Below are 15,605 nucleotides of genomic sequence, written 5' to 3'. Positions count from 1 at the left end.
TCCTCATGCCAAAGTGTAAGTGCGGAGGGACAGATGGACTGGTCGGTTGGATTCCGCAGGGAGCGGTTTATTATAAGTCAATTTCACCACTTTTTACTGGCAAAGAAGGTTAACCATAAATGCACCCCATAACAATAACATGGAAAATGGACAAAAATATTATTTTCAGTCCATCAATTGACAAATATCTCAGAAAAAAAGCACGTATTGAATTTGGAATGTTTCCACACTACATGTCATATCACACATCCTGTGCCACCTAAAATATGTCAAAATGAACCATGAAGTTTTGTACAGAATCTAGAGGTGTACCTTTCTCACTCTGGAGGCCATTCAGTTTGTCTTTGGCAGCTTTGCTTTCTGTACTGGCTTTCTCCACTTCACCCATTGAGGAATGAGATACGATTCTTGGCAGATTGCAGCAGATTTCTGACCTGGTTATACTTCTTTTCCACATCAGCCACACTGTCCTTCTGCTTTTTGGATTCTTCTGCTGTTTGTGCAATTTCCTGACAAAGAAAACAACAAGTTTCAAAGCATTGGGTCTAACCCACAAAAATAATACCCTATTTCTTCTAAATTTTGAAACACATGGTCTGCTCGTTTTAGCCAATATATATGTAATTCTAGCAGGAATACTGAGTTTCTTTTTTCACATCGTTAGACGATCTAAATTAACAACATACTCATATCTTTACTTTTCCAAAATGTTGTTAACCAAATGTAATATTCTGCTTTCAACACTAATAATATCTGTCCCAAATTTTAGAAGAATTAGGTAGTCCTTCACACTGGGAATGGGATTGGATATAAAGTCTGACTATATAACATGCGACTGAATGTACCCTTGCAGTCTGAAACTGAAACGTCAGAGTTGTAACAACAGAGTTGTAACGTCAGAGTTGTAACAACAGAGTTTGTAATGTCAGCGTTGTAACAACAGAGTTGTAACGTCAGAGTTGTAACAAACAGAGCACCAAATTTGTCTACACATGAACTACATGTATAATCGCAGACTCAGAACGCTTCTGGAATGTATTCATACTGGAGTAGTGCACTCAAAACTACAAATATCACCAGCTTTAGGTTGAAAAGATAGCCAATAATTCAGTGTCTATATCTTCCAAGCTTAGGGACATAATAAACATAATCCTCAGAAAAATGGAATGGTGTGTACTTGTTTTGGTCTTAACGTATGGATGCCCATTGCTCAACAACAAAGATACTACAGTCAACAGACAGGCTTCACAATAAGGTTTTAACACTAATAACTCATAAGTGAGTCCAATGCAAATTCTCAATGAACGTGACATTGCACAAAAACTTCAAGTCATCTTGCACTCTGCCCCCTGTAAAGTGATAGACGTGGTGAAAGACAGTATGCCAAAAAGTTACAAACCAACAAACCCACCAACTGACAGAGCGATTTCTAGACCACACAGCCCACCTCCAAGGAAATGCTGTCGCCTACCGTTTGTAATTTCTCTGTAGCATCCTTGGCAGTTTTCAATTCTGCTTCCTTCTCCTCCAGTTTAGCTGTGATGTCATCTCTTTCCTTCTCGGCCCGCCTTTCAGTTTCTCGGTCATGGCAGCCGTCGCCTCTTCCACTGAAGCCGAGCTAGCCACTTGTTGTTGTTGTTTAAGCATGTTGAGCATGGCGAGTTGGTCTTCTTTCTGCTTAGAGATCACTTCAGCCTGGTCTTTATACTTCCTGCCAATTCTCTTTAACTACAAGGCAAAGATACAAGGAACATAATAACTGTGACGTGCAGTCCAAACAATATACAATGTCTCATCAATCATAATCATAGTGTCTCAGTTAACACAGTCAAGTGAATGCCATGTAAAAAACTATACAAATCTGTCTGATGAACAGTTCCAAGCTCTCACAAAACTTGGTAAATTCATTTTCTTTAACATTTTTTTTTAGAGAAGGACAATGTTTAAATAGTAAGCCCTCTTCACCTGTGTACACACTTCACTAAAACGTTCTGCAAATAGTCTGCTGTTAATAACGGAAAGCCTCAAAGACCAACTCCTGTAGCTGGTTTTCTAAGCTTTATAAACTTTGAACGATGAGTGCATCAGTTACACATGTGAATATTGCAATTCACAGGTAAGATGCCGAGCCTCACCTGGTTAATCGTGACCATCTTTTCCTCAATGTCACTGGCCTTGGCCTTCACTTCCTCCCTCAGTCTGTTGATCTCCTGACTAGTCACAAAAAGCACAAATGATTATCACACGATGGACAGGTTTGTGGAGTGAGTGAGTGAGCACTTGGGTTTAACGTCGTACTCCAGGTTTTGTGCAAGTACGTTGGATAAACTTAAACGAGTATCTGTTTATTGTTTAGATTGGTGCTTTCTGCCGTACTCAAGAATATTTCTCTTACATGATGGCAGCCTGCATTTTGGTGGGAGGAAACCAGGAAGAGCCTGGGGGTAGTCCACAACCATCCACAGGTTGCTGACAGACCTTCCCATATGGCTGGAGAGGAGGCCGGTTTATCATATATTATGCTCAGGTCACAGTACACTGTAGATGAAGCATCGTGTCAGACTGGACCATTGTTGTACTAATGGTCACAGTACGCTGCAGAAGAAGCATCATGTCAGACTGGACCATTGTTGTACTAATGGTCACAGTACGCTGTAGATGAAGCATCATGTCAGATTGGATGAATGTTGTACTAATGGTCACAGTACACTGTAGATGAAGCATCCTGTCAGATTGGATGAATGTTGTACTAATGGTCACAGTACACTGTAGATGAAGCATCATGTCAGATTGGATGAATGTTGTACTAATGGTCACAGTACACTGTAGATGAAGCATCCTGTCAGATTGGATGAATGTTGTACTAACGGTCACAGTACGCTGTAGATGAAGCATCATGTCAGACTGGACCATTGTTTGTACTAACGGTCACAGTACACTGTAGATGAAGCATCGTGTCAGACTGGACCATTGTTGTACTAATGGTCACAGTACACTGTAGATGAAGCATCGTGTCAGATTGGACCATTGTTGTACTAACGGTCACAGTACACTGTAGATGAAAGCATCGTGTCAGACTGGACCATTGTTGTACTAATGGTCACAGTACGCTGCAGAAGAAGCATCATGTCAGACTGGACCATTGTTGTACTAATGGTCACAGTAACACTGTAGATGAAGCATCATGTCAGATTGGATGAATGTTGTACTAATGGTCACAGTACACTGTAGATGAAGCATCCTGTCAGATTGGATGAATGTTGTACTAATGGTCACAGTACACTGTAGATGAAGCATCATGTCAGATTGGATGAATGTTGTACTAATGGTCACAGTACACTGTAGATGAAGCATCGTGTCAGATTGGATGAATGTTGTACTAACGGTCACAGTACGCTGTAGATGAAGCATCATGTCAGACTGGACCATTGTTGTACTAACGGTCACAGTACACTGTAGATGAAGGCATCGTGTCAGACTGGACCATTGTTGTACTAACGGTCACAGTACACTGTAGATGAAGCATCGTGTCAGATTGGACCATTGTTGTACTAACGGTCACAGTACACTGTAGATGAAGCATCGTGTCAGACTGGACCATTGTTGTACTAATGGTCACAGTACGCTGTAGATGAAGCATCGTGTCAGACTGGACCATTGTTGTACTAACGGTCACAGTACGCTGTAGATGAAGCATCGTGTCAGACTGGACCATTGTTGTACTAACGGTCACAGTACGCTGTAGATGAAGCATCGTGTCAGACTGGACCATTGTTGTACTAACAGTCACAGTACTCTGTAGATGAAGCATCGTGTCAGACTGGACCATTGTTGTACTAATGGTCACAGTACACTGTAGATGATGAAGCATCGTGTCAGACTGGACCATTGTTGTACTAACGGTCACAGTTCGCTGTAGATGAAGCATCGTGTCAGACTGGACCATTGTTGTACTAACGGTCACAGTACGCTGTAGATGAAGCATCGTGTCAGACTGGACCACTGTTGTGCTAATGGTCACAGCACGCTGTAGATGAAGCATCGTGTCAGACTGGACCATTGTTGACTAATGGTCACAGTTCGCTGTAGATGAAGCATCATGTCAGATTGGATGAATGTTGTACTAATGGTCACAGTACGCTGTAGATGAAGCATCGTGTCAGACTGGACCATTGTTGTACTAATGGTCACAGTACACTGTAGATGAAGCATTGTGTCAGACTGGACCATTGTTGTACTAACGGTCACAGTACGCTGTAGATGAAGCATCGTGTCAGACTGGACCATTGTTGTACTAATGGTCCACAGTTCGCTGTAGATGAAGCATCATGTCAGATTGGATGAATGTTGTACTAATGGTCACAGTACGCTGTAGATGAAGCATCGTGTCAGACTGGACCATTGTTGTACTAATGGTCACAGTACACTGTAGATGAAGCATTGTGTCAGACTGGACCATTGTTGTACTAACGGTCACAGTACGCTGTAGATGAAGCATCGTGTCAGACTGGACCACTGTTGTGCTAATGGTCACAGCACGCTGTAGATGAAGCATCGTGTCAGACTGGACCATTGTTGTACTAATGGTCACAGTTCGCTGTAGATGAAGCATCATGTCAGATTGGATGAATGTTGTACTAATGGTCACAGTACGCTGTAGATGAAGCATCGTGTCAGACTGGACCATTGTTGTACTAATGGTCACAGTACACTGTAGATGAAGCATCGTGTCAGATTGGATGAATGTTGTACTAACGGTCACAGTACGCTGTACATGAAGCATTGTGTCAGACTGGACCATTGTCAGACTGGACCACTGTTGTACTAATGGTCACAGTACGCTGTAAATGAAGCATCATGTCAGACTGGACCATTGTTGTACTAATGGTCACAGTACGCTGTAGATGAAGCATCGTGTCAGACTGGACCATTGTTGTACTAATGGTCACAGTACGCTGCAGATGAAGCATCATGTCAGACTGGACCATTGTTGTACTAATGGTCACAGCACGCTGTAGATGAAGCATCGTGTCAGACTGGACCATTGTTGTACTAACGATCACAGTACACTGTAGATGAAGCATCGTGTCAGATTGGATGAATGTTGTACTAATGGTCACAGTACACTGTAGATGAAGCATCATGTCAGACTGGACCATTGTTGTACTAATGGTCACAGTATGCTGTAGATGAAGCATCGCGTCAGACTGGACCATTGTTGTACTAATGGTCACAGTACGCTGCAGATGAAGCATTGTGTCAGACTGGACCATTGTTGTACTAACAGTCACAGTACGCTGTAGATGAAGCATCGCGTCAGACTGGACCATTGTTGTACTAACGGTCACAGTACGCTGTAGATGAAGCATCGTGTCAGATTGGACCATTGTTATACTAATGGTCACAGCACGCTGTAGATGAAGCATCATGTCAGACTGGACCATTGTTGTACTAATGGTCACAGTACGCTGTAGATAAAGCATCGTGTCAGATTGGATGAATGTTGTACTAATGGTCACAGTACACTGTAGATGAAGCATCCTGTCAGACTGGACCATTGTTGTACTAACGGTCACAGTACACTGTAGATGAAGCATCGTGTCAGACTGGACCATTGTTGTACTAATGGTCACAGTACGCTGTAGATGAAGCATCGTGTCAGATTGGATGAATGTTGTACTAATGGTCACAGTACGATGTAGATGAAGCATCGTGTCAGACTGGACCATTGTTGTACTAACGGTCACAGTACACTGTAGATGAAGCATCGTGTCAGACTGGACCACTGTTTGTACTAACGGTCACAGTACGCTGTAGATGAAGCATCGTGTCAGACTGGACCATTGTTGTACTAATGGTCACAGTTCGCTGTAGATGAAGCATCGTGTCAGACTGGACCACTGTTGTACTAATGGTCACAGTACGCTGTACATGAAGCATCGTGTCAGACTGGACCACTGTTGTACTAACGGTCACAGCACGCTGTAGATGAAGCATCGTGTCAGACTGGACCATTGTTGTACTAACGGTCACAGCACGCTGTAGATGAAGCATCGTGTCAGACTGGACCATTGTTGTACTAATGGTCACAGTACACTGTAGATGAAGCATCGTGTCAGATTGGATGAATGTTGTACTAATGGTCACAGTACACTGTAGATGAAGCATCGTGTCAGATTGGATGAATGTTGTACTAACGGTCACAGTACGCTGTACATGAAGCATCGTGTCAGACTGGACCACTGTCAGACTGGACCACTGTTGTACTAATGGTCACAGTACGCTGTAAATGAAGCATCATGTCAGACTGGACCATTGTTGTACTAATGGTCACAGTACGCTGTAGATGAAGCATCGTGTCAGACTGGACCATTGTTGTACTAATGGTCACAGTACGCTGTAGATGAAGCATCATGTCAGACTGGACCATTGTTGTACTAACGGTCACAGTACGATGTAGATGAAGCATCGTGTCAGACTGGACCATTGTTGTACTAACGGTCACAGTACACTGTAGATGAAGCATCGTGTCAGACTGGACCACTGTTGTACTAACGGTCACAGTACGCTGTAGATGAAGCATCGTGTCAGACTGGACCATTGTTGTACTAATGGTCACAGTTCGCTGTAGATGAAGCATCGTGTCAGACTGGACCACTGTTGTACTAATGGTCACAGTACGCTGTACATGAAGCATCGTGTCAGACTGGACCACTGTTGTACTAACGGTCACAGCACGCTGTAGATGAAGCATCGTGTCAGACTGGACCATTGTTGTACTAACGGTCACAGCACGCTGTAGATGAAGCATCATGTCAGACTGGACCATTGTTGTACTAATGGTCACAGTACACTGTAGATGAAGCATCGTGTCAGATTGGATGAATGTTGTACTAATGGTCACAGTACACTGTAGATGAAGCATCGTGTCAGATTGGATGAATGTTGTACTAACGGTCACAGTACGCTGTACATGAAGCATCGTGTCAGACTGGACCACTGTCAGACTGGACCACTGTTGTACTAATGGTCACAGTACGCTGTAAATGAAGCATCATGTCAGACTGGACCATTGTTGTACTAATGGTCACAGTACGCTGTAGATGAAGCATCGTGTCAGACTGGACCATTGTTGTACTAATGGTCACAGTACGCTGTAGATGAAGCATCATGTCAGACTGGACCATTGTTGTACTAACGGTCACAGCACGCTGTAGATGAAGCATCATGTCAGACTGGACCATTGTTGTACTAACGATCACAGTACACTGCAGATGAAGCATCGTGTCAGACTGGACCATTGTTGTACTAACGGTCACAGTACGCTGTAGATGAAGCATCGTGTCAGATTGGATGAATGTTGTACTAATGGTCACAGTACACTGTAGATGAAGCATCATGTCAGACTGGACCATTGTTGTACTAATGGTCACAGTACGCTGTAGATGAAGCATCGTGTCAGACTGGACCATTGTTGTACTAATGGTCACAGTACGCTGTAGATGAAGCATCATGTCAGACTGGACCATTGTTGTACTAATGGTCACAGTACGCTGTAGATGAAGCATCGTGTCAGACTGGACCACTGTTGTACTAACGGTCACAGTACGCTGTAGATGAAGCATCATGTCAGACTGGACCATTGTTGTACTAACGGTCACAGTACGCTGTAGATGAAGCATCGTGTCAGACTGGACCATTGTTGTACTAATGGTCACAGTACGCTGGAGATGAAGCATCGTGTCAGACTGGACCATTGTTGTACTAATGGTCACAGTATGCTGTAGATGAAGCATCGTGTCAGATTGGACCATTGTTGTACTAACGATCACAGTACACTGCAGATGAAGCATCGTGTCAGATTGGACCATTGTTGTACTAATGGTCACAGTACACTGCAGATGAAGCATCGTGTCAGACTGGACCACTGTTGTACTAATGGTCACAGTACACTGTAGATGAAGCATCATGTCAGACTGGACCATTGTTGTACTAATGGTCACAGTACACTGTAGATGAAGCATAGCGTCAGACTGGACCACTGTTGTACTAACGGTCGCAGCACGCTGTACATGAAGCATCGTGTCAGACTGGACCACTGTTGTACTAACGGTCACAGTACGCTGTAGATGAAGCATCGTGTCCGACTGGACCGCTGTTGTACTAATGGTCACAGTACGCTGTAGATGAAGCATCGTGTCAGACTGGACCACTATTGTACTAACGGTCACAGTACGCTGTAGATGAAGCATCGTGTCAGACTGGACCATTGTTGTACTAATGGTCACAGTATGCTGTAGATGAAACATCGTGTCAGATTGGACGATTAATTTACTCATGGTCACAGTATTCAGACTGGCCGACTGTTGTACTATTGGTAGGTTTTCTGGATATGGATGGAGGAGCCAGGCTCTCCTGATCCCCAGCCAAACCACAGTCATACCTGCCCTACAGTGGTAAGTCAGTTACAGGCAGCAGGAATAAAGCATGCCATCTCATTGGTCACTTAGCTGACTCAACAGCAGTCCGGTCTTGTGACTTCCTGGGAAGACGGAAAACTGACGGAGCCCTTTAGTTTCTGTCCCGCTTTTCTGTAGTTATATACAAGGCCACACCAATTTAACCTTTTTTTTTCACAGATAAATAATAAACTTGATGAAGTTGGACTGCTCACGCTCCTAACTTTGACCTTTCCCACAAAAACACCTAATTTGTGGGAAAAGTGAACTTTCAGCAATTTTTCCTGTCTAAGACATATTTACATGACCATGAACAGGAAAATGGTAAAACATCAAGACTGGATAAAATAAAACAGATAGACTTATAATTTTAATTTTTTTCCAGTTTGATAACTTTTAAGCGTCGGCTTGCCCGTAAAACACAAAATAAAATTAGAGTCACCGAAAGAACAAAAATGTACTTTTACTTACCTTAGTTTCTGGTTCTCTTCCTTAGCAGTGGTGGCCTCTTTCCTGTACAATAGCAAAACAGAGAATTGTTTACAATGGGTACAAAATTTACATTGCACAAAAAATATATACCTTAAGATTTTATTTCATCAATATGTATAAAGCAACAAACATTAAGTTCAGAGACACATTAAACTTGCTTTTATTCAGAAACATTAACCATTTAGGCATTATTATTAAAGAAGAGTAGTGTACACGTAACAGTGGTGAAATCACACAAAACTGATGAAGAAGGGCCCAATGAGAAGGCTTTACAGCAGAGCTAAATATACAAACTTACTGGACAGTCTGAAGGCGAGATGATAGCCGGGAATTCTCTGCCCTGAAGATAAAGCACATTACTCAACTGGGAAAAAACTTAATAAGGCTAAGTCAACTATCAGCTACAAGGGGTTAAAGCAATCTGTGTAGATAAGACAGTAAATACAGAACCCATTCATGTATTTGCTGCCAGTAACCTTTTGGTAGAAACACTGAGAAATTCAGTACCCCTATTAACTAACTTATACATGTACAGGGAACATAAAGACTCTCATTCATTCTCATGCATGTAATGTGCCTCCTTGTTGAAGGACGGATTTCCACTGCTCTTTTATCTAGTGCTGCTTCACTGAGATGACTTACCGAAGGCAAGTAGGCCACCCCACCCGAGCCATTATACTGATACGGGTTAACCTTCATGCTGAACGCCAAGCGAGGAAGTTATAACTTCCTCTCTTAAAGTCTTAGGAGTGACTCGACCCAGGATTGATCGTGGATCTACCGCTCCCGAAGCGTACGCTCTACCAACTGTGCTAACGGGGCTGGTTCTATTCCACTGAAGTCCTATGCATACACATTTTCACCATGCTAGCTTGTAAGCTATGTGGCTGACCACTTCAACTTGAATTGGCTGCCTAAATAGGTAGGACTCATCAGTTTACAGGAAAACATAAATCATTTGTTTCCCTTTATTGGTTTTGGGGGGGGGGGGGGGTGCATTGATAGTTTGGCTACATGTACCTCTGTGAATTCACATTTCACCTGAAAGATTGTGCTTCAAAATAACACAAGGAATTATTTTACACTCACTGTTGTCCTTTTTTTCTCTGAATATGGCAAAATTGCTACAGTGCTACATACCTGCGTTTATGAGTCTCCTCTGTAAGGTTTGTGATCTGTCTCTTCAGGTTCTCTTTCTCCTGCCTGATTGGACAGATCAGAAATACAGCCACATGAACATCAAGTTATTAACCACAGAATACTGATCTATAAAATCCCACAGAACTGATTTGTGCATACCTGTACTTACCTGTAAATATATGTTCAATACGACAATTATCTTTTACATAGGAATAAAACAAAGAAGGTTTCAAAAAGCATTCACAGCATCTTTCTGACGTCTGGAATATGGGTGTTGTGTGAGATTGTGATATTTAGGTCAGAAGTGGAGTTGCATAGCAGGCATGGGATATATTTATACATTTGAGTGTTGTTCAATGCCGTACTAAAGACGTTTTCACTTACATGGTGGCTCTCGGTTTTATAGGTGGTGGAACTTGGAATGGTCAGGGTTAACCACTGACCTCTGGCAAGTTACTGACAAACTTTAACACATCATATGGGTGGAAGACAAGTGTTTTTCAATGGACATTACAATGACCATCGTCCACTGCTTATTGTCAACCATGTCACATAAACAGTGCTACATACCTGAATATGAATCTACAAATTCCGTGTCAAAGGTCAGGATTGTCCTACTGACTGAAAGACACGACACAAAACATGCAGTATGAGTGAACAATTCCAGCTCATTAAAACAATAAAAAATGGCAATAGTTACAGCAGTCTATTCTGTTCCTCTGGGTCTGCCTTGTTACACTGCTCTATCAGATGGTTGGTGCGGTTCTTCCACCTGTCCACCTCCCCCTGTAAAATGGACTTCTCTGCCACCAGGGCATCACACTGGGCCTGGAGCTCCCGATTCGCTTTCTGCAGGGGGGCTATCTGGTCCTCCATTGTCTTGGTCTGCAAACAGTTATATCATTCAGCTTTTACAACATACCTGGGAGGAAACTGGTACCATGTACTCCAAAGTTTACCCTTACACAGGCCATCTCTGCAGGAAACTGGTACCATGTACTCCAAAGTTTACCCATACACAGCCCTTGTATGGAGGAAACTGGTACCATGGACGATGTACTCCAAAGTTTACCCATACACAGGCGATCTATGGAGGAAACTGGTACCATGTACTCCAAAGTTTACCCATACACAGCCCTTGTATGGCAAATGACCTAAAGTTTGCATGTGAGTTACTGTAGTTTATTTCGTATGATCTGAGCTGGCCGCAAGATGACAGAAGAGAGTGATCAGTCCCCGTCCGTTCCATTTTCCTGCATTGAGCTGTCAATCCTCGCCCATATGGGGTCAAGTCACTGACAGTGAGGTCTACAGGTTTCCTGACTAGTAGGCCTACATGTACATCTCTAAATTAAATTTACCCATGAATGAAATCAAAGAAAGTACCAGAATGGCAATGTCTATCAGAAACCTTTAAATTCCAAACATGTCTCAAAGGATGACCATGCCAAACAAGGAATGTACATGCACAATGTACACAGTCAGTGCAGACAAACCAATTATTTGGGTTAAGTCTACGTGTGTGTCACCTCACACAGTTATCTGGTGTACATTTGTCTGCTGAGAGCTCTCATTATGGAACGTATATGTGTGCAAATGTATTTCAGCTTAAAACAAATTTCACTGAGAAATATCTGTCATCAGCTTTCTGTGTCCATGTAATTCCAATTTAGTACCAGTATGTCAGTCTACAAATACCGTTTGTTTCATTACAATCAGAACTGTCCTCCTATTGCAGAAGGGATACCTTTCCTGCATTTTGAAAATCGTGACCCATTAAACACAGAAAACATAGTTTCCGAAAACAACCTTCAACTTCGAACTTTTCTTGGCAGTCCGACATAATGGAAGTGAGAGAGGATTTGTCCGTGTTGTTGACATATTATGACATTGTCAGTGTTGTTCGTGCAGCGCTGACTGGCTATACATCAAAATAAAGTGTATTTTTTCTTGAAGGTCCTGGGTGGCCATGCTCACGCTCATCAGCCTCAAGGGAGAACCCAGCAGCAAGGACCACAATCAACGCAATCCTGAGTCCTAGGGCGAAACTTTACCTCAAAAATCATCTTGCCAGTAGCTCACTTCAGATACATGTACACCATCTGAATGGCATGCAACCACAGCACGATGTACCTGGGCACAAGCCAGCTGCTGGTATACCAATGGAATGGAATACAACTCACCTTACTCACCTTGACTTCTAACTCATGTAACTGTTGTAGGTACTTCTCCTTCTCCATCAGCAGTTACTGTTACACCTGACATTACTCACCTTGACTTCTAACTCATGTAACTGCTGTAGGTACTTCTTCTCCTCCATCAGCAGTTACTGTCACATCTGACATTACTCACCTTGACTTCTAACTCGTGTAACTGTTGTAGGTACTTCTTCTCCTCCATCAGCAGTTACTGTCACATCTGACATTACTCATCTTGACTTCTAACTCATGTAACTGTTGTAGGTACTTCTTCTCCTCCATCAGCAGTTACTGTTACACCTGACATTACTCACCTTGACTTCTAACTCATGTAACTGTTGTAGGTACTTCTCCTTCTCCCTCAGCAGTTACTGTCACACCAGACATTACTCACCTTGACTTCTAACTCGTGTAACTGTTGTAGGTACTTCTCCTTCTCCATCAGCAGTTACTGTTACACCTGACATTACTCACCTTGACTTCTAACTCGTGTAACTGTTGTAGGTACTTCTCCTTCTCCATCAGCAGTTACTGTTACATCTGACATTACTCACCTTCACTTCTAACTCTCGTAACTACTGTAGGTACTTCTTCTCCTCAATCAGCAGTTACTGTCACATCTGACATTACTCACCTTGACTTCTAACTCCCGTAACTGTTGTAGGTACTTCTTCTCCTACATCAGCAGTTACTGTTACACCTGACATTACTCACCTTGACTTCTAACTCGTGTAACTGCTGTAGGTACTTCTCCTTCTCCATCAGCAGTTACTGTTACACCTGACATTACTCACCTTGACTTCTAACTCCCGTAACTGCTGTAGGTACTTCTTCTCCTCCATCAGCAGTTACTGTTACACCTGACATTACTCACCTTGACTTCTAACTCCCGTAACTGCTGTAGGTACTTCTTCTCCTCCATCAGCAGTTACTGTCACATCTGACATTACTCACCTTGACTTCTAACTCCCGTAACTGCTGTAGGTACTTCTTCTCCTCCATCAGCAGTTACTGTTACACCTGACATTACTCACCTTGACTTCTAACTCCCGTAACTGCTGTAGGTACTTCTCCTTCTCCATCAGCAGTTACTGTCACATCTGACATTACTCATCTTGACTTCTAACTAGCGTAACTGCTGTAGGTACTTCTTCTCCTCCATCAGCAGTTACTGTCACATCTGACATTACTCATCTTGACTTCTAACTCGTGTAACTGTTGTAGGTACTTCTCCTTCTCCATCAGCAGTTACTGTCACACCAGACATTACTCACCTTGACTTCTAACTCGTGTAACTGTTGTAGGTACTTCTCCTTCTCCATCAGCAGTTACTGTTACATCTGACATTACTCATCTTGACTTCTAACTCGTGTAACTGTTGTAGGTACTTCTCCTTCTCCATCAGCAGTTACTGTTACATCTGACATTACTCACCTTGACTTCTAACTCTCGTAACTACTGTAGGTACTTCTTCTCCTCCATCAGCAGTTACTGTCACATCTGACATTACTCACCTTGACTTCTAACTCCCGTAACTGCTGTAGGTACTTCTCCTTCTCTTCCCGCAGGAGCTTGTTACTGTCTACCAGCAGATTATGGTTCTCCACCTTCCTCATGAGATCGGCATGCTGCTGGGCTGTCTGCACGCTGATCTGTAGGTGTGACAAGATGAGTGATCTCAGTAAACACATACCTTCTGACTGCCAAAACTATTATCTTAAAAACAAACACCTTGACTTGCAATTATACAGGAGAAATTGTGCTGGGAAAACTTTGGCTGAACTGAACTATGTACACATTTTCCAAACATAACCACAAATTTTCTTACTTAATGCTGTGACAGAAGTATCAAAAGCTCACATCTACATGTAGCTGCTGTCTACTATTCGTGCCTATATGGATGAGAGCTGAGTAACACTCTAGCACACTGAGCCTGCATTTGACCCTTGGATGGTCTCAAAGTGTTGAGAAGACAGTGATGATGTCTGAAAGATTAAGATTTTCAAGTCGCCAAAATCTACATATAATTCACCTCATGTGACGAGATCAACCTTGTCCTATTCCTCCCCAAACTGCTCACCTGTGATCGTTCTCTCTCCTCAGTCAATACTGCGTTTGTCTCCCTTAGTTGCCTCTCCAGTGTTTCTCGCTGTTGTTTAAGACGGTTGGCCTCAGATTGAATCACTTCCAGTTTGGTTTCTGCTATCTCTTTTTCACGTCTCAAAAACCTAGAGATACAACAATTATTGCAATACCTCATACTTATCTATTTGCTGCATGGGTACAACACTGACCGTGTTTAAATGCCATAGCCATGGAAGTTTTATTTACATACTGTAAATCTTCAACCCTTTCAACAAATAAAGGACTTTTTTCAGTGGAATCTGTGCACAAAATTATTACGAGAATCATGCTAGAAATGATTTGTTTGTGTTGTTAATGATGCAGGCTTCAAAAAACTGTGTAGATTATTTCTGTACACACAATAATTCTTTCAGAATGGTTCAAAATATTGCTTGCAGAGGTGGTTGATAAGCTTGAAGAATTAGGGTGTTGGCAGTCAGGTTTACAGGAGGAAACCATTAAGAGAATAACATGGCCCTCGTTCGGTCAAAAAGAAAAATTTCCTTTATTTAAATGATCATGTCAAGATACAGGCATACCAGCACGATTGGTATTCCAAGTACAACAGAACGAAATATTGGGAAGGAATAAAATTCAGTGTTTTTAAGTCTTGGATTTGAGTGCACACTGAAGTTTGCTTTTCTTCTTGACAATTTGGTCTAACCTTAAGCCAAAACCAAAGCAGAATAAAGGTTGTTATTGGCAGTCCTTAGTCCTTGAGTTAGTCAGTTCCTAGGCTCCTCAAATATCCCAACCCCACAGCCTCACTCACCGGATAACTTCCAGCAGTTGTTCTGCTGACTTCTCCCCCTCCGCTGTAGAGATGACCCCAGCCCCTGGCTCTGTGAGAGAGGACTGCTGGATGGCCACTACCTGAGTACTCAGCTGGGAAACAATAACAGGAGATCCATTGAAAAGAAAATAACACATTTCCAGTTATACCTGTATCAGAAATTTTCTTGCACAACAGAAGGAGTAGGTTGTCACTATGTCAGTGGGTTAGATAAAATGGGTCAAGTTCAAGTACTGAAAATAGAAAATAGCAGACTTTAGCTAATGTCTCAGCAAATTAAAAATTAAAATCTTAATACGACTGGCTAAACTAAATTATCACCTAAGATATTTCCATCTACAGACGACTACTGTATACATTTACGTACAATCATTATGCCTCTGTATATCTAAAACAATG

The 15,605-nt window shown here is 42.4% G+C and overlaps 1 protein-coding gene across 1 annotated transcript in view; it reads right to left on the bottom strand.

Annotated features, from left to right (window-relative positions):
• LOC135469731 (nucleoprotein TPR-like) overlaps positions 1 to 15,605 on the bottom strand; it is a 75,337-nt gene that overhangs the window by 22,957 nt on the left and 36,775 nt on the right. The window contains exons 37-47 of the mRNA XM_064748297.1: positions 15,186 to 15,298; positions 14,370 to 14,517; positions 13,804 to 13,941; positions 10,792 to 10,976; positions 10,092 to 10,154; positions 9,250 to 9,291; positions 8,931 to 8,972; positions 2,136 to 2,214; positions 1,517 to 1,728; positions 1,046 to 1,064; positions 404 to 509 (exon numbers count right to left, since the gene is read on the bottom strand). Coding sequence (XP_064604367.1) covers positions 404 to 509; positions 1,046 to 1,064; positions 1,517 to 1,728; positions 2,136 to 2,214; positions 8,931 to 8,972; positions 9,250 to 9,291; positions 10,092 to 10,154; positions 10,792 to 10,976; positions 13,804 to 13,941; positions 14,370 to 14,517; positions 15,186 to 15,298 — 1,147 coding nt within the window. The remainder of the gene's footprint in view (positions 1 to 403; positions 510 to 1,045; positions 1,065 to 1,516; positions 1,729 to 2,135; positions 2,215 to 8,930; positions 8,973 to 9,249; positions 9,292 to 10,091; positions 10,155 to 10,791; positions 10,977 to 13,803; positions 13,942 to 14,369; positions 14,518 to 15,185; positions 15,299 to 15,605) is intronic.

This window comes from Liolophura sinensis, chromosome 7 (assembly GCF_032854445.1).
Source record: "Liolophura sinensis isolate JHLJ2023 chromosome 7, CUHK_Ljap_v2, whole genome shotgun sequence".
NCBI lineage: Eukaryota > Metazoa > Mollusca > Polyplacophora > Chitonida > Chitonidae > Liolophura > Liolophura sinensis.
This window is presented reverse-complemented; position numbering and strand designations above follow the sequence as displayed.